Source organism: Sorex fumeus, unplaced genomic scaffold, assembly GCF_029834395.1.
Source record: "Sorex fumeus unplaced genomic scaffold, SorFum_2.1 ptg000028l, whole genome shotgun sequence".
Lineage (NCBI taxonomy): Eukaryota > Metazoa > Chordata > Mammalia > Eulipotyphla > Soricidae > Sorex > Sorex fumeus.
The window spans coordinates 15,038,210-15,062,558 of NW_026606085.1; the positions used below are offsets into that span (position 1 = coordinate 15,038,210).

Genomic DNA, 24,349 nt, shown 5'->3' on the forward strand with positions numbered 1-24,349 from the left:
TCTGCTGTACTATCTCTCCAACCCCTTCTGGATTGGTTTTGTGTGTGGTGAGGTGGAGGTGATAGGGGTAAGGGGAGGGGGCAAACCCGTAAGTATTCAGGGCTTACTCCTGGCTCTACACTCAAGGATCACTCCTGCCGGTGCTTGAGGAACCAAACGAGGTAACCAGGTCTTTCACATAGAAGGCAAGCACCTTACCCTCTATACTATTGTCCTGGCCCCTAAAACTCTTACTTTGAACTTGTACTTTGGCACCTTTCTTTAGACAATTCTAAAGTGTCTTACAAAAATAAATGAGTACAAACTTAAAATGCATACATAAAAATAAACACCAGAGGGATATGCCATAGAGATGCCTCCAGACCCTGTGCCAGGCTGTCTCATTGGGGCCACCAGAGGCGGTCAAGTGAGGTCTTCTTCCCACCTCAACAGAGCCCTAGCAGCTGAAAACCTCCAGAACTCAAGTGCCGCCATGCTCACGGCCGCTCTCCACAGGCTCAGTCAGTCTCATTCATGAGTGAATCTGCTGAAATACCCACATCTTCAGGACTAGTGATTGAAATCTCCAGGCTCGCATGTAGTCGGGAATGTGTGACCTCCCCCCTTATCTCCCTGTGCTTCTGGTAGGTAGACTGGCAGTCACGGCCAGGAACTACCTCTTGCACCATATAGGCTCATTAATGGCCATGATCCAGAGAGTCACAAATAAAACTCTTGGAAGAGAACAACACAGAACAATACTCTGCAGAGAGACCTCTGGACCCCAAAATCACCATCCAAATTTTAGAATTCCTGGAATGCACAGCCAAGACATTCTATATGTTGGTTATCTCTTAGACAAGGGCTTATTGGCTCCAGGGTGAGATACAATAATCTTCACATACTTATCTCTAAGGAAACTTTTTTGGATCATTTTTAGCGGATTATTCATAACAAGTAACACAAAATAAATTATTTAGGTCCTGCTTTGGGGGAAGGGTTTGGGGATCAGGGTGAAAACATTCAAAACATGGTGGCGGGTAGGTGTAATGGTGATGGGATTGGTGTTGAAATATTAAATGTAAAAAATTGTGAACAACTTTATAAAAGTAAAATTAAATTTAAAATTTTAAAAAATAAACAAACACCAGGGCCAGAGAGACAGTGTAAGGCTAAAGGCACATGCCATGCATACTGCGTATTCTAGTTTAATCCCCAGTACTGCCTGGTCCTGAATACCACCCAGTGTGAACCCTGAGCACAAGGCCAGGAGTAGCCCCTAAGCATCTCCAGATGTGACCCAAATCGCTTCCCGAGGTAAAATCAACATCATTCCACTAGTCCCTACTACACAAAGATTAAAACAGAGCTAATCGAAGCTAGGAAGATAGTGTATCTTAAGGGTTAAGGAACATGCTAGATGCTGGTTCAATCCCTGGAACCACACCGCCCTCTCCTGGTATCACCCAGTAGTAAACGGAAGGCCCAGCAGTGCTGGCAGTGTGTCAGTGCATGTGGCCCTGACACCCTCCTCCAGGATGGCCTGGAGGTCCCTGGCACTGCAGGGCCCAGACAGCACCACATCCTCGGGTCCTTGGTTGAACCACTAGCCACCTGGCTGAGAATCTCTGGGAGTAGCCTCCAGGTCTCTGAGCAACTCTTAGGAGGCCCCACAAAGAAGAGGCTAAAAAAACAGTGAAGTTGAAAGTGATCACTCCCATGTTCTACACTGAGCCTTAGACATCATATTTTAGTTTGGACACAAACCAAACTGAACATGTACTTACAGCCTGGGCTTGTTGTTGGAATGATCCATTTTGAGTCTCTCTGTCTTCTAGTCTATTCTCACTCCCCCTGGCAGCATTCAAATTGCTTGGGAAAATGTTGCTGCTTCTAGGAGTCAAGAGGGCCGGTTCTGAAGAATGCGTGGCTACGAAGCCTTCTTTTTCTGCCTACACACACACACACACACACAAAAAGAGTGAAATCCTTCCAGAAGATTCCACTCCAATCAACACAACCATAGACCACCTCTAACAGAAATGGACTTTCTGTGGCAAACTTACTGACTGTATGAACATGTCAACTTTCAGTGGCACACCCTAAAACTTAATAAATGTGATAATGGACCTTTACGTCAATTTCAAAAACATGTCAGAATTTAATTTTACAACAAAATGAATACATCCCAAAGGGGTAGGAGGAGAAGTAGGGACACTTTAGCTAGCAAAGAAAGTAACACTTACCAGGCAGCTAGTCATCTGCCAATAATTTGTTATCAAATTCTCATAACAAGCCTAGGAGATGTGTCAGATTCTCCAATATACAGATGAAGAAAAGGCATCAACAGAGGTTAATAGAAGTAATTAACTTTTGTTCCAGGTCACATGACTGGCATGTGACAAAGCCAGAACTCAACTTTAGTCTGAATCTAAAGCCAATATTGTTTTTAACTACTTAGTAAAAGCAAACAGCAGGAGTCAGAACTAGACAGGAATAAAATTTGGTTTCTCTATCTACAAACCTATTACCTATTAACCTATTAGAATCGCACCCTGACTGCTTTGTGCTTAGGAGTTAATAGGGGTCTCTAATAAGTTAATAGGTTAATAGGTAACACATAATAGGTTTGCTTACCTACTACCTATCTCTACCTTCACTAGCATTCCAAATTTCACAAAGCACAGAATCAAAGGAAATGGATTCCACTATGCAAAATAGCTTCTCAGAACACACACAGTTCTCCTTCAATCTTCCTGCAGGCTCACTGTTGAACTTACTGCTTCATAAAACTTCTGAAGCTGCTGCTTTTTTCTCAGCTTAATTTGCTGATTTACTCGATGTTTGACTTGTCTCTGAAAATGCTTTAAGGCTTCTTGTTTTTTTCTTAGTTGTTCCTTTAGTTCTTCTTCGATCCTATATGCTGAAACCTTTAAAGAAAAAAGACATAAAATAAGCTTGTCAGAAGTGCTGTGTATCAGTACTCTCTTACAAGCACAGAGCAGGCCAGGGAGGTAGCTCAAAGCTGTAGGGCTCACACCTTGCACTCAGGAAGTATCAAGTTCAATTCCCAGCATCATATGGTCCCCTATGTGCTGTAGATATGGACCTGATACATCCCCCAGCACTAGCATTCCAGAGCATCAAACCACCACAACCACAGTTGGATCTGATAAAACTGGGAGTGGCCTTTGGGTCCCTGAGAACCACTGCAGAGACCCCTATTAACTCCTAAACACAAAGCAGTCAAGATACAATTCTAAAAATATACTTCAGTTATGGGCTAGAGAACTAATGTAATAGGTAAGGTGCTAGTTTCACACTCAGCTGATCTAGTTCGATCCCCGGAACCATGAAAAATGACCCATTAGCACAGATTCAGGGATAAATCTTGAACACAGTCAGTTGTGGCCAAAACAATGCCACCCTCCAATATGTATAATATATGTGTGTATATTTCCCATAATCCTATCAACCACCATCACCTAAACTGGCTACTTCACTCTATAATGCCCACTGGCATCCCGATTATACCTTGCTTACTTCCTATTCTCCCCACACTCCTTACCATTATCTCCTTATCTTTTAAAATTTACCTAAATTCTTCACTAAATTTTCCTGTCACATCAATCCATCTTCCTTCTTTGATTAAGAGCCACAATCTTAGCACTCATATACTACTAAGGTTCTTAAAAATCCTTTCTGGAAATAGGCAGAGTAGGAATCAATGAATAAATATGCACAACATACAAAAATAAAATGAATGTGATACTGCACTACTTAATATTTAGTCTAAATATGTATGCCTTCTTCTGGGATCAAGCACCACTAAGGAAACATCCCTGATACTTTTCAACTCTTGGTCAGCTCGGCATCTTTACAGTGAGAAGGCCGTATCATATTCTGTGTAAAGGTAAAGGTAAATAGGTAAAGGCCCTCCCGTTGATCGTCGATTTGCTCAAGCGGGCCCAGTTACGTCTCCATTGGAGACTTTGTTGTTACTAGTAAAGTAAAAGTAAAGGCCCTCCCGTTGATCGTCGATTTGCTCGAGCGGGCCCAGTAATGTCTCCACTGGAGACTTTGTTGTTACTGTGTCTGGCATATCGAATACTCTCGGTAGCTTGCCGGGCTCTCCGAGAGGGGCGGAGGAATCGAACTCGGGTCGGCCATGTTGGCCGCTTGTAAGGCGAACGCCCTACCCGCTGTGCTATCGCTCCAGCACTGTGTTTGGCATATCGAATACTCTCGATAGCTTACCGGGCTCTCCGAGAGGGGCAGAGGAAACGAACTCGGGTCGGCCATGTTGGCCGCTTGTAAGGCGAACGCCCTACCGCTGTGCTATCGCTACAGCCCATATTCTGTGTAAAGGTAAAAGGTAAAGGCCCTCCCGTTGATCGTCGATTTGCTCGAGCGGGCCCAGTAACGTCTCCATTGGAGACTTTGTTGTTACTGTGTCTGGCATATCGAATACTCTCGGTAGCTTGCCGGGCTCTCCGAGAGGGGCGGAGGAATCGAACTCGGGTCGGCCATGTTGGCCGCTTGTAAGGCGAACGCCCTACCGCTGTGCTATCGCTACAGCCCATATTCTGTGTATTCTACAAATATTTACCTACATTTATTAGGGCTGGAACGATAGCACAGTGGTAAGGCATTTGCCTTGCACGCAGCCAACATGGCCGACCCGAGTTCGATTCCTCCGTCCCTCTCAGAGAGCCCGGCAAGCTACCGAGAGTATCTCGCCCACACGGCAGAGCCTGGCAAGCTCCCCATGACATATTCGATACGCCAGACACAGTAACAACAAAGTCTCCAATGGAGACGTTACTGGGCCCGCTCGAGCAAATCGACAAACAACGGGAGGGCCTTTACCTTTACCTTATTAGGCACTAAGATACATATAGGAATGTAATTTTTTCTCCCCTGTGAGTTCAGGAGTACATGCTCCAACAGGAAAATTCAGTATATAGACAACTTACTAGAAATACCAAATTGTGAGGGGGGCAATAAAAACTAGCCAGCAGCCACTTGTTTAGTTGGAGTGCCTTCAAATTTTCCCATTCACTAAATCGTCTTACCGAAGACATTTTTATGAGAGCCAAGTATACCGGTATATAAAACAGGTATACATTTACTGATAAATCATAAAAAAATATTCAAAACAATATCCACATTTAGTTACCCCCGACAGAACGGATGAAGAAGCTAGAGTTGAATGAACTAACAAAAATCTTCCAAAACTGCCCTTGTACACTGCCAAAACTTCCATTTATCTGAAATGCTCCTCCCTCTTGACCAATTATCACCACCCTTCTTAATTTAGAACACAACTCAAAAGGTGTTTCCTGGCTGCTGGAAAGACAGTACAGAGGGTAGGACACTTGTCTTGCATGCAGCACATGTGGGTTCAATCCCCAGCACCGCATATTGTCTCCTATGCAGTTACTCCAGGAGTAATCCCGGAGCTCAGCCAAAATAGAAAACCTACTACGTGTGAAACAAAAGCCCTACTGTGTGTAGAACAAAAGCCTTACTGTGTGTAGAACAAAATGAACAAAACATGCCCTTGTCGAATTAATAGTTAAAACCTGCTCAGAATTCATCTCTTCCTCCTTTATTCTTTATCTGAATCTTACTAAAGTTTTATTACAAAACTTACCGCAACCATGAATCAACCAAACAATGGCTAAGGGTTAGCACCACATCCCCATTTCCTGGCTGGGAGTGTGAAAAACAGACATCACCTGGGGCCTGTGCCAGAAAGAACAAGCAATGGAGAGTTTGGGGAGGACCGGGCTGCAGCAGCAGCAGGTCAGACCCAAAGCCGGCTCCATACACTGCACTACCCGTCCCCTAGCAACCCCAGGTGCAGCCCGGGAGAACACAGTACCACACTGCTTCTGGGTGGGTGGTCGCTTATGAGAAGTGCAGAGTGGGGGCCAGGCAAATAGTACAGGGGTTATGGCACATGCCTGCATGGGGCCTGCCTGGATTCAATCCCACTCCCCACATACATAACACATGGCCCCCAAGTATTGGGCGGGGAGGGAGGTGCAGCCCTGGGCTGGGCCGGAAGCACTACAGGGCCCGAGCAGCATCCCTGCCTCGGCCCTGGCCCTGGCACTGAACCCAGGCTGAGAAGCACGGGGTAGGGTCCCTAGGGCCTCCTACGCCCCCCATCCCACTACCAACTAAGGCAAAAGAAAAAAAAAGGCATCGAGGAAAAATGATTGTTTAGTCAATTGAGTCATATAGATAAAACTGACCCAAATGTATTGAGAGGGGGAAATGCCCTGCGATGCTCAGAGACCGTTCTTGTCTCTGAGGGCAGGGATCACGCCTGGCGGGGCGGTGCCCAGGCCACCCTAGACGGGACTGGGGATGGAACCTGGGTGGGCTTCGTGTGAGGCAAGGGCCCGACCCGACGGCTGTGCTCCTGCTCCAGCCCCCGGGGCTGACAACGCTTCAGGCCGCCAACCACGTGTGCGGCGGGCCTGCACGTCAGTGTCACGGTTGCTTCAGACGGGCGAGTTCCTGTGAGGCCTGGGGGTGCGACTGGGGGTGCGGCGGACTCACATGCGCGGGGACTTCCGACCGGTCGGGCAGGGCCGGCTCCACCCAAGCCCCGACGGGCATCACCGTCTGGTTGCGCTCGGCCAGCACCGCCAGCACCTTCTGGCTCTTCAGGGGGTTCAGGGCCAAGGGCGGCCTCGCGCTGCCCCGAGGCTGCTTGAGGGGACCCATGTTCCCGGGCATCGGGGAGTCCTGCCTGGGAGAGAAAGCAAGACTTGTGACTCGCCCCCTTCCTCCTCGGAGCGCCGTCCAGTCCACGGCCCGGGCGGGAGTCGGGGTCGGGGGCGAGCGGCGGGCGGCCCCGGGGGGAGCGAAGCCCGGGCTCGCGGGGCGCCTTCTGGAAGGCTCCGGGCTGGGAGCCGGCGGGAGAGACACCGCCCGTCTGAGGTGGGCGACGGGGCGCGGGGGTGAGGCGCTGAGGCGCTGAGGCGCGGGGTGGCGGGGAGCTCGCCCGAGCCCGCTAACTGCCCCTCTCTGGGCTCCCCCACCGAGACCGCGCTCCTGAAGGGACGCACCCGGCCGCTCCAGCGCCGGACACAGACGGACTCCAGCGACTCAGGCGCCGGGGCAACCGCTAGCCGTAAACCGCCACTTTCGGGCGGGCCGCGCCGCCCCGCCCCGGGCCCGCCCCTTCCGGGCTGGCCGCGCCTCCAGTCGGCGGGGAGGCGTGGGGGCGGGGCTTCGGCCTCGGGTGCGTCACTTCCGCTTCCTGTTCGGCGGGACTGCGAGGCGCCCGCTCGCGCGGCGCCCTCGAGTTCTGGGGCTTCCCGGACCCGGGGTTGCTGCCCCCTCACGCACCGCAGGGCGGTTGGTCTTTGGTGCCCACAGAACGTAGCGACGTGAAACAGGCCACGTACAAAAAGTGTGCTCTGTTCCCGCGCCCGCTCTGCCTTTCTCTCCCTCGCCGCGTCACGTGCTCTGGGAAAGCCCGAGCCACCCTATGAAAGGGGCCACAGGGCGGACTCGGACGCCCTGAGAGGGAACTTGAAGCGGGCTCCTGCGCTCCAGTCACGTTTTCAGAGACAACAGCCTTGGCCTACAATCCGCTATCTCTTGAGAGACCCTGAGCCAGGCCCCTCAGCCAGAAACGGGCATGGGGGGATTGTCGTGCTAAGATGCCGAAATTGGACGCCATCTGTTAAGCAGCAAGAAAGACCGCCAAGGAACAGAAGGAAGGATGTTTGCAGCTTGAGGAAGGAAGGTTAAGGCATGAGATCGCTGTCCTGGAGAGGAAACGTGTGAACAAGAGACCAGGACAGTTGCCAGGCAGCCTCAAGGAACCCGCATGAGGGTGCAGTTATTTAAAGGAAGACTGGCCAGTGTGGTTTAGTGCTTTTCTTCAGCGGTGTGGTAACAAACGGACATGAAAGGGAGGATTTGAATTTCAACCGAGGTTGAACGTGTGCCAAAATGCCGTTCGGCAGGAAAGGGACAAGGAGTTGAATATTAGTGCAGGGAAGCAATAAAACTTCGGGCCCTAGAATTTAAAACAGGTCATATGAGAAAAGTGAGCTGCTGGGAGCTAAGGAACTTTGCAAGAGATTGTAGGTCCCAAAAGGGCAGGAATGTAGGGCCAGGTAGAATACCCACCCTGCATGTCTGACGCACTGGATTCACTGCAAAAAGGCAGAGAGATTGAAGGTTCCAGTGGGAACCCTAAGTTTTGTTAGAAAAAAATACTGAATTTAAAGGCCCAGGAATGTGGCTCAATGGCAGAGGCCATGAGTTTGATGCCCAGCACAGCCCCACATGACAAGGACAATCCCAGCACCACTGCCAATGGGATCCCTGGCACCACAAGTTTCTAATGCTCTACAACCAAGTGCCTGTGAGATTCACAACCAGGTGTGTGAGCCCCAGACATTGCACCAACAAAGGAAGGGTTGGGGAGAGAGTTTCTTAAGAAATAATTTTAGAGGATGGCGAGATTGTATAGTGGGCAGAATGCCTGCCTTACAAGATAATGACCCATATTCAATCCCCAGCATCATATATTGTCCCTGAACCTCACCAGGAGTAATCCTTGAGCACAGTCAGGAGTAAGCATCTCCAGGTATGACCCAAAAAATAGAGACAGGGCAGAGTGATAGTATAGTGTGGAGGGCATTTGCCTGGTATATGGCCAACAAGGGTTTGATTTACGGCATCCGATATGTTTCCCTGAGCACTGCCAGGGGAGTGCAGAACCAGGGGAGGAAGCCCCTGAGCATCACTGGTTGTGGCACAAAGATGGGGGGGAGGAATGTATGATAAGAGAAGATGGTGATCTGAAAGTGAGATACTTTAAACAATGTGGGCAGAGCAGATTCTGGGGCTGTCAGCTTCTCTGGTACCCTCAAGGGAGGAATTCTGAGATAGGTTAAGGATAAAATCACTAGAGAAGATGAGGCCAGAAAAATGAGGGGTCAAATTATTGGCTGGTCATTCCTGAGGTTATTGACATCACCAGGATGGATAACAAGAATAGCTTTGGCAGCATCTAATATGGTCCCCTGAGCACTGCCAGGAGTGATGCTCATCTGAGCACTTCTGAACAATGCCTGGTGTGGCCCCAAAACAAAATAAAATAAAATACTAAAACCCACTTAGTCTATTATTTTAATGTGATGATGCATACTGCTTGATGACCCTCAATTTGAGATTTTTGACCTAGTCATATTAGTCATATTCATTTGTAGTTTTTTGTGCCATTTTGTAATATTCATGGGCCTATAATGTTTAGTTTTATATCACAGAGTATAAAAAGGAAAATTATTAGGCATTATTACTATGTTCAGTACAAAATAAAAATTTTAACTTAAAAAAAAATAGCTTTGGGAGGGGCCAGAAGCAAAAACTACACAGAATGCCAGGAAAAGACCTAGAGGTTGGTGCACACATAGGAGTACAAGTGGCAAAGCAGGCAAAACTAGAAACATTTGACTCAGAGCGAGGAGTGAGGCTGAGAAAGAAAGGTAGCAAGAAAGCAATCCTCCAACTCCTCACAGCCAGGAAAGGAATAGAAAACTCACTTAAGAGGGTGAGAGGAAGGTTGATTTGCACAACAGGGTGGGGGGGTGCATGGAGCTGGGAAGAAGTGTTAGTAGGTAGCTCGTTGCCTCTACCTTCTACCTCCAGGCCTCCACTAACAGCAGTGCCAGTGGTTGTCTGTGAGTCCACTTTCCCTATACCCGATGCTCACATCTCAAGCCTGCTCCCCCTTTACACGTTTCCATGATGGCCTGTCTTCTGTATGGCCCAAGGTTCCTTTCTTAGCAAGGGTCCTATTGGCTTAGAAATAACCACCTTCTTCAGAAGCTTAGAATGAGTGTTGCTGGCCCCGGAATCTTGAGGTCTCTCTCCAGAGCTCTCTGCATCAGAGCTGGAGAATCCCTCTCTGTGGCCAAGGGATTCTCGGCCACCATTGGGTCCCTGGCAGCATTCCACTGCACACAGAAGTGATTGTTAGAGGATCCCTGAGTTTGTTTGCACTTCGATCCCTACTCGCCAGCCCAGTAGAGGCTGATGCCCTGTAGCAAATCAGGAAACCCAGGGGTCACCTAAGATTCCTAGGGAAACTTTTCAGTCTGTTCCTGAAAGAACCCAGCTGGAACCACCTCGAGTTAGTTTACAGGCTAGCAAATGTGGCTGATGCTTAGAGAACAGCATCTGAGCACCTAGGAGAAGAAAAAACAAGACTCTTACATGTCGAGGGTGGCCCCCGGGATCCTTCATCCTGTTTTGACTTCAGCACTGAAGCTTTACAAGAACTGAGCTCTAGAGACTCTCTCTAGAATGTCCTCGATCCATCTTAAATAGGTCAGCACATGCTGGTTCTTTCCAACACTTTGGTGCCAATTAATCTCTCTCCTTTGTCCTTCTGGAGAGGGGCTGAATAGGGCACGTTCGGCAACCATGGACACGCGCCTGAGTTCCGCTCAGTTCCTCAGGGGGGCAGGAATTCTGTTCAGAAACCAAATATTTACTTGCAGCATAAAAGGCTCGGATGTTTTTTCCATCTTCCAGAATGAAAACGGGAACACTCTCCCCCTTACCAAAATGTACCAGAACCCCCAGATCACACACTCCTCCCAACCAGACTCATGCTTTGGGAAGACTCCTTACCGCTGTGGGAGGCTTCTCTGAGAGACGGACCCCTCACACCACAGAACCTGCCAACGTCCAGGACAGCCCAGGGGAAGCGTGGGAGGCCATGGTCCACACCCACCTTCTCAGGGATGTTTCTCAGGCGTAAGCCACAGTAGGACTACTCGGGAGAACTTCACAAAGAAAGGGGAGGGGGAAAATGTCCTTGGGGAGGGCCATTCCTCAGCCCAGGCCCACACAGAGCTTGTTTGTTTCAGGGAGCTAGCTAGCCTGTCTCTAGTCCCGTGGTTGCTGGAGCAGCTCGGCCCTGCCGCCTCTCAGCACAAAGCCTCATACAAATTCCTGGTTTCCCTGGCAATGCTCTGTGGCTCCCTGGCCGGTGGCAGCCTCCGGAGTCCTGGCTCTGCCCTGGCAAGTGGAATGAAGGGTAGGGCCAACTTTGGCAAGCAGTCACAAGTAGCCTTAGGAAGTAAAGGACCAAAAATAACTTCAGTGGTAAAGGGGCATGAGCAATGGGAACAAGAGCCTCCTGGAGCTTAAAGAGAGGAGGTGCTGAGGGAGAGAGGGGAGACAGGCCCGGGGGCTGGAGCCTTCCTACTTACCAGTGAGGGCCGATCACTCTCACTGAGCACTGAGGGTGATCACCCTCTGTTTCTCGTCAACGCCCTGCCACTTTGCAGCTCAGTGACCCTAACTGCTTCTTATCTTCTCGGGATTGTAGGTTTTCTTGTTTGTAAAATAGCACTATCATTTCTGCCTAGAGTGGGGGATTCAGAGAGTTAAATGAGCAAATGGATTCGGAGTGCTTGTCAGCGATCTCCACAAGGCACAGATGCCCATGGTAGGCTGCTAAGTCCCCAAACTCCTGAGAAACAGCTTAGCCTTCCCTGATGGCGGTTAGTGGGTAAATGTCCCCGCTCCTTTGCCCTTTGACTGGGGTGTCATCCTCATTAGCTCCAAGGTGGCCCTTTTGCATCACTTCACATCTTCCAAACCAATACGCCTGTGGGGAGTCATTGCTCTCCCATTCAGCAGATTGTGGAGCCAGATAGTTGGTGAGCCTATCTTAAGATGAGACAGTAAGGTGCATTGCCAGCAGCCCTGAGAGAAACCGGGCATGCGGTCGCAGGTGGAGTGCAGAAACATAAGTGTGGTGAGGGTGCTTCACCCTGTCACAGAGCTCACCATCAGACCTTGCTCTGACTAGGTCTCAAGCCTACTTTCCCAAACTATGAGTCATAACCCTGTTCTGGGGCAAGGGGCTTACATAACTAAATCTGGGGATGGAGTGGCAATAATTTGTTTTGGCATAAATGATTTATTATCTGTTATTGATTTATATAACTGTTTTATACACCTGAAGTTAATTCCATTTTTTCAGATGGACAGGGGTCTTGTTTGTAAAAAGTTTAAGAAGCCCAGTTGTAGAAAATTGGCAGGAGGCAGCCATTTCTTTCTTTGTTTCTTTTTCTTTCTTTCTTTATTAAATCACTGTGAGATAGACCCTTACAAAGCTGTTCATGATTAGGTTTCAGTCATACATTTTTCCAACACCCATTTCTCCCCACCAGTGTATATTTTCCAGCACCAGTGTCCCCAATTTCCTCCCATCACCTCACCTCACCCCCATGCACTTCTCTCTCTCTCTCTCTCCCTCTCTCTCTCTCTCTCTCTCTCTCCCCATATCCCCCTTTGGGCATTATGGTTTGCAATACAGATACTGAAAGGTTTCGTGTATATAAGGGCCTGCCTTTCTCCCCCAACCCTCTGGTAGCTCCCAGGGCCAGAATGCCTTTGGGGGCCTTTAATTGTATTTATTTGGGGATGGGGGTGTGTGTACTGGGGATCAAACCCAGAGCCTCACGTCAGCAAGACCAGTGCTGTACCGTTGAGCTGCACCCCAGCCCTTCTCCCTCCCTGCCTGAGCTCACTGGAGAGCAACTGCTGGCACGGGGACAAGGAGTGCAGGGACAAGGAGGGGAAACAGGAGAGATTAGGACACAAGGTTGGGGCTCGTGGGTGTCCTAGCCTGTCCCCTCCTTGAGCACAGACCTTCACGTCCCCTGCTAGTGGGGGTTAGTGGAGGCCAACAACGAGTTGCCAGGCCCCCTCGGACTGGAACCACACTGGAGATGATCTTCTAAGCAGATTCCCCCTTCTGAACTGGGGATGTGGGGCTTTGAAACGCGAAAATGCCAGGTCTGAAAGAGAAGAAAGAGCCAGTCCAGCAACACACAGGGCTCTGTGTATTCAGAGGGAAGTTGGCAGGGCTGTGTTCGGGCAGAGAAACTCTGAGTGGTACAAAGGGACGTGCCCAGAGTGGAGAAATCATGCTAATTGTCTGCACCAGAGCTGGAGAACGCCACCCAAAATGAAGAGAGAAAGGGGAGCCCCGTGCGGAGCCTTCATTGTCCTGCGCCTCGCTCCTTTTGTGTACCTTCTTCTCATCCAGACAGGTAGGAGACCCAGGGGCCCAGAGAGGGTCTGGAAAAGGACCCTCAGGCTTCCAGAGAGGAGGGAGGGGAGAGCTCAGGGCCAGAATGTCTTTGGGGGCGGGAGGAGGGGAGAGCGCTCGCGGCCGTGGGAAGCATCTCTGAATTCAGGCATTAGTGTTGAATGTATTTCTTCATTCTGTGGGCCTCCTGCTGGCCACTGCCCCCTCCCCCAAAAGCCTGCATGACTCTGGAGCTCCCACGACATTCAGTACATTAGAGGAGAGGAATGAGCCATTTCTTATGGGACGTTTTGCTGGCGTGGGCCAATTCAGCATTCTTTCCAAGGGATTACGGTGGGGCTGGGAGAGGTGGGAGCAATCTTGGTTTTGTGCCTCCCCTGCCCCCAGCCTGGCTTCTCTGAGAGTAGATCAACAAAGGAGAGAAAGAAACTTTGGTGATAGTAAGCCTCCTGGTTTGGGATAATAATACTAACCGACCCATCCTTCACCCCAAACACACCTACTGCCTACTGCCTACCCCTACCAAGCCTTGGGAACTGATCTGATGATTAAATACATTGAGACAGAGACAGCCAGGGAGCAGGAGATGCCAGTTGGGAGTATTAGGGGTTTTCTGGAAACGTCCGCACTAAATCCTAAAGGATAAGGATGAGGACAATAGGGACGGAATGGACAGAGTGCTGACAGTGTGTAGTGACTGATTCTTCGAAAGCCCAGCAGTTCGCTGCTGGAGGGAGCGTGTGAAAACAGCGAGGTGAGAACCTTGGGAAGCACACTGGGAGACCTGGAAGAGAACCTGCCCACATGGGAGGCGCCGGGGGACAGCAGGACCAGGCTGTAGGTCAGATTGCTCACTATGCAAGACACCAGAAGCGGAGGGAACGCAGCTAAGGAAGGGAACCCGGTGCGCTTTTCTGGGTCTGCTGTACCAAAGACCCACAGACTGGGTGACTGACTTATGAGCTATTTGGGGAGGAAGGGGGAAGGAAAGGACAGCAGGTAGGACATTTGCCTTCCACACGGCCCACCTGGGTTCGTTCCCTGGTATTCCATATGGTTTCGCATATGGTCCACTGAGCACTGCCAGGAGTGATGCCTGAGCACAGAGCCAGGAGTAAGCCCCAAGCGCAGCCAGGTATGGCCCTCAAACAAACCAATGAAAAGAACTATTTACTATTAACTATTAACTATTAACTTTTTTCTGCAAGCTGAAAGTTGGGGTCAAGGCGTTGGCAAGGTTCGTGATGCCTGTGGAGGCTCTGGGAGACTTCGTTCAGGGCCTCTCTGCAGCTTGGGTGCACCCTTGGCTCCCAGCAGCATGACTTCAGTGCTCACATGCTGTCCTCCCATGTGTGCGTCTGTGTCTAAATTCCCCTTTCAGTAAGGCTGCTGGCCATGCTGGATGAGGCACCCGTACAAGTCTAGCTGACCTCAACTTAGCACATCTTCAATGACCTCATTGTCTAACAAGGTCTGACAGACCAAGGGTCTGGGCTGGGAGGAGTGCCAGATGCCCCTAACTGGGCTATTGCCATAGCCAGGAGGGAAAGAATAGGAATCAGGGTCCGAAGTGATAGTCCAGCGGGGAGGGAATTGGCCTTGTACACGGCCCACTGGGGGTTGAGCCCCAGCACCCTATCTGGTCCCCTGAGCCCTACCAGGAGTGATCCCTGAGCACAGAGCCAGGAGTAAATCTTGAGCATTGCCGGATGTAGCCCAAAAGCAAAAAGAAAAAAGAAGAAAAAGAACAAGGGCTGGGAGTAGAATAAAGAGCAAGGGAATGAGGCACATGGACAGTATATCTGGGAGGAAAGTCAGCAAGCTGGAGAGGGAGGTTTCTGGAGTGAGGAATGCCATGGTTGACATGTCTGAGAAACATCAGCGGGGGCATTGTTCAGCACCCCGCAGTTGAAGGATGGTGGTCGGGGTTGTGGAGGGACAAGCGGAAGCTTGTGGTCCCACATGAGACTTCTGTGAGGACAGACAACACCAAGCGGGAAGGGAAATAATGGGCTGACCTGGAACATCAGAGAACCCCAAGATTTATAAGGAAGCATAGAGGGGACGACCCACTGAGGAAACCCATAACAGACAGGACCAGAGGCAGGGTACCAGGAAGTCAAAGGGAGGTAGGAGTTTCCCAGAGAAAATATCAGATGCAGCCAAGTCCAGTGTCAATAGGGTGTCAACAGTGGGGAATGACAAGCTGAGGAAATCAGGAGTGAAAAGTATGCGGACGGAGAACTGGGAAGAGAATGTGGACATGCCATAGACTATTCCAAGCCATCCCGCATTCTTTTGGGCCATCAGATGGTAAGGAAATCGACCCCAGGATAAGCTCCTCAGTCCAGTGGTCAGGCATAAATCAAAAGATGGCAAAGCCGCTTCTGTGGACAGAAACGTGACTTAATACATCGAGCAAAAACTAATTCTACCTAGAAGCAACGTTCATAAGTGATTGGTCATGACCTAGGTTTGACCTCTGTGAACTTAGAGAAATAAAGAGCTGAGATTCTAGGAGGAATTTCTGCCATCCCTAGTATATTAGTTTGGAAATGCCAGCTTGTGTGACAAACAAATTCCAAAAGTTATTGTTCTGGCACTGACCGTCGTAGATCTAAACTGCTCTACTCTAAAGCAGTCCCAGATCTACTGAGGTCCTAGACCCTCCCATTCAGGGCTTTACCCAAGGATCAAGCCAGTAGAGCCCCACCAGCCTGGGCCAGGGTTACCTGGAGCTACACACACACACACACACACACACACACACACACACACACACTCACCACCTTTTTTTGTTTTAATGTCATGGTTAAAGCAAGAGAGAAAATGGTGGGTAGAGCACTTACCTTGCACACAGCCAAGCCAGTTTCGATTCCCCAACACCACATAGGGTCCCCTAGCCCATGTGGAGTGATCTCTGAGCACAGAAACAAGAGTAAGCTCTGGGCACAGTGTGTATGACCCCCCCAAACAAACAAACAAACAAACAAAAAAAGTCTTGGTTAACAGCTGTAAATAGCTCCATAAACATTAAAACTGTTTCAAACATAAAAACATTAAAAGTGTTGAATGTAAGAGAAACAGCAGGTATTAGTCAATGAAAGTCTTTCTGAAACAATGTATCATCCAGTCTTATCAGCAATGTGCAAACGGACACATGGAAGCCCTCTGGGGGCCTGGTAGTCTAGGGGTTAGAGTACCCCAAGCCTCATGAGGTGCTTCCTGGAGACCCTCGAGCATAGCAGAATGACTCAGAAATTCCAGCATGAAGGACTGAGCACAGCCTCAGGCCAGTTGGCCTAGAACCACGAGTAGGGTGTCCTGGGAACAAATATGATTCTTGAAGAAACTGAGGCTACCAAGTAAATGCTTCCTTATACCTGCTTGAAGTAGAGAATTACCAAATGGAGGAGTTTTAAAAATCACTAATGTGAAATATTGTGACCTTTCAAACAAAACAAATCAAACATTGTTGGAAGCAGAAAATGCAAAGATTAAGTAAAGTGTAAAATCTTCAGGTTCAGCTTAAACTTAATGACTTTTGGGGTCTGAGCACATTTAGCAAGTATTGGTTATGAATTCTGTAAATATAGAGCCTCAATTTTGTGTATTGAAGTATAGAGTTTGTCTATTATTTCTTCTGACTGAGTCTCAGGTAATGTGCTGCGACCTAAAATTCTAAGTGGCTTCTCTGAATATCACACACACTTTCTCTCCTTTCTCCTCTCTCTCTCTCCTCTCTCTCCCTCTCTCTCCTCTCTATCTGTCTCTGTCTCTCTTTCTCTCTGGGGCAGGGGGCACACCTGGTGGTGCTCAGGACTTACTCCAGGTTCTCTGCTCAGAGATCACTCCTGGTGTTCTATTGAGTTTGGGAGACCATGTGGGATGCCAGGAATTGAACCTGGGTTAGTGTGTGCAAGGCAAATGCCTTATCCACTGTACTATTACTCCAGCCCCATGTCTCTCTTATTTACAGTATCTTTCTCTCTGTGTTTTGTTCGATTTGTTTGGTCCTATGCTCACAGTGCTGGGAGTGACTCCTGGAGATCTGTGGGACCAGGTGGTCTCCTGCATGCAGAGTACACCCAGTGCACTGACCCATTTCTCCAGTTCCCTTCTCATTGCTAATAGGGTCTCCACCCAGCAGTGCTAGGGGCTGGAGTGATAGTACAGTGGATAAGGCATTAAGTGAGGGGTCAGGGGGACTCCAGGCAGAGCCTGGCTAGCGTGGCAGGCCAGTGATGTTTAGGGACCACAAGGTACCCGATTAATTGAATGCGGACACGTGCACACGGGCTTGGCTTGTGCCTCCCACTGGGCTATCTCCCACCTTTCTGCCTCTCTGAGGGTGTCTCCCCATGAACAGAAGTACTCACTTAATTGTGTTGACATGCTATTTTCTCTTACACCCAGCACTCTGTTATCCTAGAAATTTCATTTGCCCTCACAATGGATATGTAATGGAATCATCCCCTTACATTTTGTTGTTTAAAGGTTATTGTTTTGCTTGCTTTCTGTTTAGATTTTTTTTGGCCACATGTAGCAGGGGTTACTCCCAGCTCTGCACTCAGGGATCACTCCTGGCAGCACTCAGTGGAACATACGGGGTTCTGGGGGTTGAATCTGGGTGGGCTGTGTACAGGGCAAGCACTTTACCCGCTGTCCTATCTCTCAGGTTCCCTAAACGTTTTTGTTTTAACATTCATCTTTAGATCTATAATCTACCTAGAATTGGTATTTATGTAAAGTGTGAGGCAAGGGTAAAATTCACTAATTCCTTTTTTGGGGGGCCACATATGGTGGTGCTCAGGGCTTACTCCTGGTTCTGTGCTCAGGTATCATTCCTGGCAGGACTCAGGGATCATCTAGGGTGCTGGGGATCAATCCAGGTCAGTTGCATTCAAGGCACTTGTACCTGCCCTCTGTACTTATCCTCCAAATTCACTATTTTCTTCCACTGACCAGCACATTACTTGAAGAGAAATCCTCCACTCTGATGGAAGGGTGTCAGCGTGGCACTGGTGGGGAAGTCACAGGAATCTGGTTTTGGACTCTGTATCCTGGGCCAACAGCACAGAGAAGTCTGGTCGGGCTCTGAGTCATATTGTGTTATATTTATAAGTCAGCTTGGGAGAACTGCGAATTAACAATGGCCCCATCTCCATGGCGGAGTGCACCAGTAAAACCGACTCAGACAGAGCCTTGCGTGCAGGACCCCACGGCAACCCTCTTACACATTTATAAAGAAAAAAAAGCTGCCGCCACACCCCCTTCCTGGATTCCCAGGGCTTCTTCACAACTTCAGTTTCCTGCTTTTCTCTGACATTCCTGTGGGATTATACTTAAGATGATGTCACCACCCTGGAGGTCCTGGTAGGGCCCGCTAAGTGTGCGGACAGTCCCAGCTGTCCCATGTACAGAACTGGGCGGGGGAGGGTTCCGAGTCTCACTAGTCGCAGGAGGAAGGGGGCTTTGAACCAAGGCAGAATGCCAGATCGCGTGCTCACATCCCTGGCCTGAGTGCCAGGCGCTTCTGGCGGCCACACCTCAAAAAGGAAACTGAGAGTTGGAGAGAGCCCGGACAGGGGCTTCCTCTGTGGGCAGTACCCACGGGACAGATGGGCTTGCCGCCAGGAAGGACAGACAGGACAGCAGTTCTGGTGGCAGGGAGGAGGGACAGTGGACCCGAAATCTAGGGAACTCACCGAACACCACATCAGACACCTTTGAAAGGAAACTTTTTTGTTTTTTGTTTATTTTTTGTTTTTGCTTTTTTGGGTCACACCCGGCAATGCACAGGGGTTACTCCTGGCTCTGCACTCAGGAGTTACTCCTGGCGGTGCTCAGGGGACCACATGGGATTCTGGGAATCGAACCCGGGTCGGCCGCGTGCAAGGCAAACGCCCTACCCACTGTGCTATCTCTCCAGCCCCAAAAGGAAACTTTAAGGCAAACACTGGTCAACATTCTCCGTAAGGAGCCAGAAAACAAGAGGGTGCATTTCTGGAGAGACTCCAGGAAGGGCAGGGCCATCGGCAGGACCCCACCTATGCTTTATTATTATTGTATTGTTGTTGTTGTGGGGCCACACCTGGCATTTCTCAGGGGTTACTGCTGGCTTTGCATTCAGTAATCACTCCTGGTGGAGCTCTGGGGACTATATGGGATGCCAAGGATCAAACCCAGGTTGGCTGCATGCAAGACCAGCCCACTGCATACAGTGTGCCCATGAAGGTGAGTGTGACTGGGGGTTGCCGGGATGTGTGTGCATGTGTGAATGGACAGTCTTTTTCAGAGAGTGACAAAGAGGATATGTTGCTGGGCAAATGCTCCAACTCCCAGAAATCACCCTCTACTTGAAGGCTGGACATCCCAAGCTGGACAGAAGTCTCTGTGAGGACCAGGGAGATGACCTAAGGGGCCTGAGGTTAGGCCCAGCATGACCCCTGCATCACATTGACCCCACCAACACTGGGACGGCCTGGTGGGCCCTACTGAAAAATCCTACTTGCCCAGAAGCTGTCCCCCTGACCCCACATGAGGTTGACAGGGTCAGCTTGCTGTCGGAGCAGTGTCCTTTGGTTTGCCTCCGCTGGGGGCACAACGATGCCTCAGAGTCGAGGAAGGATGGCAGAGGGACTCAAGGTTGAATGGTTCGAGCCTTTTATTTCCACCGTGGATGGGAACTGTCAGCCATTCCCTTGCCCCTGTGTCCTGCCCTGGCCCCCATCCCAGGCCTCCATGTCCCTTGGGGAAGCATCACCGAACCTAACACCAGCTCAAGTTTGGGCTGGCATTTTGGGAGACAGCGTTTGCCCAGCAACATGTCCTCTTCGTCACTCTCTGAGAAAGACTGTCCATTCACACATGCACACACATCTCGGCGACCCCCAGTCACACTCACCTTCACAAGCACAAGGGCTCCGTCCGGAAGAGAACAAGCTTGCCCGTGCCCACCAGGAGTGGCAGCGTCTCTGTGGCTCTCTCGAAAGGGTCATCTTTAAAGGGACAGAAGGAGCAAATTGGAGGGGAAAGACATCATACAAAGGCCTCCTGGGACCTCCTATGGGGTGGGAGGGAGTAGACATGGGGTAGTGGACATCGGAGTGTGGGAGGACAGAGGACGCTACTATTTCCCCTTAGGAGCTGGGGTGTAGCTGTCCAGCCTCCCTGGAGGAGGAAATGAGCCCCCTGAATGCCGGTGCTCATGGTCATTGGATTTGCGAACCCCCATGCTCGCGGGGCTCTTGTGTCTGGCACCACAGCGTTTGCTCTTCTCGCTGCTCATGGCCTGTCTCCTCGGTGAGGAAACTACGGCTCACACGAGGATGTGGACAAGTCCACACCGCCAGTTAGTGAGGGGGAGCTTCCCTAGAAGGCTGATCCAACTCTGCTCGCCCATCTAGTTCAGGGGTGCTTCCAGGACCATCTTACAGGACCTTTTGCACTGGGCAGGAGAAGGATGGGGAGGCCCCTGGGATGGAAAGGGGTCCAGCTGCCCATGGATCCCTAAGCTTCCACAGCCCGGATCTGCCCTGGACACACGCCCTTCTTTCTGCCTCTGTTCCCACGTTTCTCCACCCCTCGCCCACATGCACCCCAGCCACAGTCCAGAACACCTGACTGGGACCAGAGCAACAGTTCAGCAGGGAGGGTGTTTGCCTTGCATGCAGCCAATAGGAGGTTCACTCCCCGGCATCCCATATGGTCCCCTGAGCACTGCCAGTAAGAGATCCCTGAGCACAGAATCAAGAGTATATACCCCTGCCAAAAAAAGAAAACAAACAAACATACACACCTGGAAAATTCACCCTGCTGTCTACTGCGGGGGGAAGAGTAGGGGGTGTCAGGGTATTTCTCTGTATGCACACATCCCAAGGAACCAAAAACATGCAGCAGTTCTGGTTCCATGGGCTGAGGTGATTGGTAGTTGGTCAGTAAGACCCTGAGAGTGAGGGAGCTGTTGGATGCTCAGTCCACAGGCAGGTGATGGAGACAAGGGCCGGGCAGGAGAGGGGCCAAGGTACGAGGGGGCAGGTGGGAGAGGGACAGAAGTGCCGAGAGGACAGAGTTCCCCAGACTGGAGCCTGACACCCGCCGTGCCCTCCGGCCCCTCCACAGAGCCGCTGGAGGGTGTGAACATCACCAGCCCGGTGCGCCTGATCCATGGCACGGTGGGGAGATCGGCCCTGCTCTCCGTGCACTATAGCAGCACCAGCAGTGACAAGCCCGTGGTGAAGTGGCAGCTGAAGCGCGACAAGCCAGTGACCGTGGTGCAGTCCATCGGCACGGAGGTCATCGGCACCCTGCGGCCCGACTACCGGGACCGCATCCGCCTCTTCGACAACGGCTCCCTGCTGCTCAGCGACCTGCAGCTGGCTGACGAGGGCACCTATGAGGTGGAGATCTCCATCACCGATGACACCTTCACTGGCGAGAAGACCATCAACCTCACAGTGGACGGTAACGGTGCTGCCGGAATGGGCTGGGCAGACATGGTCAGACCTTTCCGCACTCGGTCCGCTCTGGCACATGTCAACTCCTTTAATGATCACGAGGCTCAAGGGGTCATTCCTACCCCAGGCATCATTTTCAGACAAGGAGACTGAGGTCCCAGGAAGCCAAGTAAATTTCTGAGGTCAACCAGTTAGAGGAAACTGGTATTCGAACCCAGATCATTGGCTCTAGGCTTCGCCTGGCCAAACTGCATTCCTGGCTGGGTCTGTCCTAGACATCCCAGGGAGGTATTTCAGAAGAAGGAAAGGGGGCAAAGGCGGGTCCCCTGAGGATAGGGATCATGACTGTCTAGTTCAGCATTGTGCCTCTCTGCTAACTACTTGCTCAATAAATAGCTGGTAAATGAATGAGAGGAAGGAAGGAATGAAGGAAGGAAGGAAGGGTTGGTTCTTGGATGGGTGGATGGACGGATGGAAGGCAGGAAAGCACTGGGCTGCTGAGCCCTAAAGGGCCTTCTCCTGACGGGATGATTGATGAGAGCAGGCCCTGAGCAGGGGCAGGGGGACACTCTGGGCTCAGCCCTCACAGGCTCCCCACTCTGGCACTCAGTGCCCATTTCCAGGCCGCAGGTGGTAGTGGCTTCGACCACGGTGCTGGAGCTCAGCGAGGCCTTCACCCTGAACTGCTCGCACGAGAACGGCACCAAACCCAGCTACACCTGGCTGAAGGACGGCAAGCCCCTCCTCAATGACTCAAGGATGCTCCTGTCCCCCGACCAGAAGGTGCTCACCATCACGCGCGTGCTCATGGACGACGATGACCTGTACAGCTGTGTGGTGGAGAACCCCATCAGCGAGGGCCGCAGCCTGCCTGTTAAGATCACTGTGTACCGTGAGTCAAGCCCATGGGGAAGCTCCAGAATGGAGGCCCTGCTGCCTGGGACCCCGTTTCTCGCCCTGCCTTTGCAGAAAACTCCTTCACATGCCTGGTCCTCCTTTGAACTCACCCATCTCCCTCCCTGTCCCCAGGAAGAAGTTCCCTCTACATTATCCTGTCCACCGGCGGCATTTTCCTCCTGGTGACCTTGGTGACAGTCTGTGCCTGCTGGAAACCCTCCAAAAAGTCTAGGTGACTCTCTGGTTCCACATCCTTTGCCCCAGTTCAGCCTCCTTCGCCTTCTATCCTCCCGTCTGCCCTGGCGCTCTGTGCCTGGCATGCGGGGCCCCACTTTCTGTATCGACTTCCCAGCGAGCAGTTATTAACCGTTCCAGGCTCAGCTTGCCACTTAAGTACGACATTCTATAGTTTGCGACCTGAGATGCAGACGGATCCCAGTGCATGCCGAAATGAAACCTGTCCCCATACTCCTGGCCTTCTCCCATCCCTGCTTGCCTTCCTGCAACCCCAGATCATCATCCGATCCTGTGTCCCCATGCCCAGACCCCCTGGTGTCACCTGTCCAGGCTGTTCACGGGGCTGGTGGACTTTGCAGGAAGAAGAGGAAGCTGGAGCAGCAAAGCTCCCTGGAGTACATGGACCAAAACGATGAGCGCCTGAAGGTGGAAGGTGAGCTGCCAGCTGCCCACTCGCCAGTCCCGACGCCACTCAGACCCGTGGGTTGCTGGGAGAAGGCAGACTTGGGCAACAAGGACACCAGCTCGGCTGGGCCTCTTCCGCCACCAACTGCCCGCAGACTGCAGAGCAGAGAGAGGTGCGGTCAAGGTAGGATTCCCGGGAGCCCCCGGCCTTTGGCAGGGGTCATGGTGGGGACCTGACTCAGGCAGCGAGGTCTCGGGTGCTGGTGGGACAGCTGTGGCCCTGGGCCAGCCGCTGCCTCTCTTTCCCTGTGCAGCAGACAGCCTGCCCCGAAGCACCGAGCAGGAGCGGAAGAACCCCCTGGCTCTGTACATCCTGAAGGATAAGGTGAGTCACCCGGGAACCCCTACACACACAGAAGCTTGCCCCTGCGAGTGACCCATACTGACCTCTCCCTTCATGGTGCTCAACACCCCAGAGAAATATCTGTCAGCCCCTCTGGAGAGGAGCAGACTGGCAGGGAGGGGCTGACACACCAAAAGCAAACTATTTACTCATCTATTTATTGGGGGCAGGGTGCACCCCAAGGAACTGGGATGCTACTTCCTGCTCAGCTCTGGGGTCACTCCTGGAGGTGCTAGCCCCAAGCACTGAGTGTCTCTACATCCCTCCCTGGGATCCCTCAATTTGGACAGGACCCTCGTTAGGGGAGTCGGGGGAGTCACCCCACTCTTCCACGTGCCCCAGCCGGGCGGTGACCATGAACCCGGTGGCCCGTGTCCTTGCAGGACACCGCGGAGCTGGAGGACAGCGCCTCCCCGGAGCCCCGCGCCCCGGAGTCCGGGCCGCCGGGCTACTCGGTGTCCGCTGCTGTCCCCGGCCGCTCGCCCGCCCTGCCCATGCGCTCGGCCCGCCGCTACCCGCGCTCGCCCGCGCGCTCTCCCGCCGCCGGCCGGACGCACACGTCGCCGCCCCGCACACCCAGCTCGCCCGGCCGCTCGCGGGCACTGCGGACTGCGGGCGTGCACCTGATCCGCGAGCAAGACGAGGGCGGCGCCGTGGAGATCAGCGCCTGAGCCGCCCCGGACCCGCCCTCGGCCCGCAGCAGCGGCGGCCACGGCCGGCCGTAGCAACGAGGCCCCGGGGGAGGAGTGTGGGGGCCGCGGGGCTGGCACTCCAGGGGGACCCGGCGGCCCCGGGGGGAGCTTCTGGTGGGAGCCCGACCCGGGTGTGCTGGGGCCCACTCCCTGGGTTTCTCAGGGG

At 51.7% G+C, this 24,349-nt stretch overlaps 2 protein-coding genes across 3 annotated transcripts in view; one reads left to right on the forward strand and one right to left on the reverse strand.

Moving 5' to 3' along the window:
* The window catches only part of CCDC15 (coiled-coil domain containing 15), a 58,864-nt gene extending 48,091 nt beyond the window's left edge, over positions 1-10,773 (reverse strand). The window contains exons 1-5 of the mRNA XM_056114820.1: positions 10,654-10,773; positions 10,234-10,491; positions 6,553-6,745; positions 2,760-2,909; positions 1,767-1,931 (exon numbers count right to left, since the gene is read on the reverse strand). Of these exons, the coding sequence (XP_055970795.1) occupies positions 1,767-1,931; positions 2,760-2,909; positions 6,553-6,745; positions 10,234-10,235 (510 nt within the window). The 5' untranslated portion in view covers positions 10,236-10,491; positions 10,654-10,773. The remainder of the gene's footprint in view (positions 1-1,766; positions 1,932-2,759; positions 2,910-6,552; positions 6,746-10,233; positions 10,492-10,653) is intronic.
* A 1,903-nt stretch (positions 10,774-12,676) lies between these two features.
* Positions 12,677-24,203, forward strand: HEPACAM (hepatic and glial cell adhesion molecule). Of its 2 annotated transcripts, none has more exons than XM_056114987.1 (7): positions 12,677-13,091; positions 21,215-21,556; positions 22,160-22,441; positions 22,579-22,678; positions 23,043-23,272; positions 23,406-23,473; positions 23,875-24,203. In XM_056114987.1, the coding sequence occupies exons 1-7, from the start codon at positions 13,007-13,009 to the stop codon at positions 24,160-24,162; spliced, it is 1,395 nt and encodes a 464-aa protein (XP_055970962.1). In that variant the 5' UTR covers positions 12,677-13,006; the 3' UTR covers positions 24,163-24,203. The 2 variants fall into 2 exon arrangements, with proteins under 2 accessions (XP_055970962.1, XP_055970960.1); XM_056114985.1 differs by having other exon boundaries at positions 12,678-13,091; positions 23,403-23,473.
* Positions 24,204-24,349: the final 146 nt, after the last annotated feature.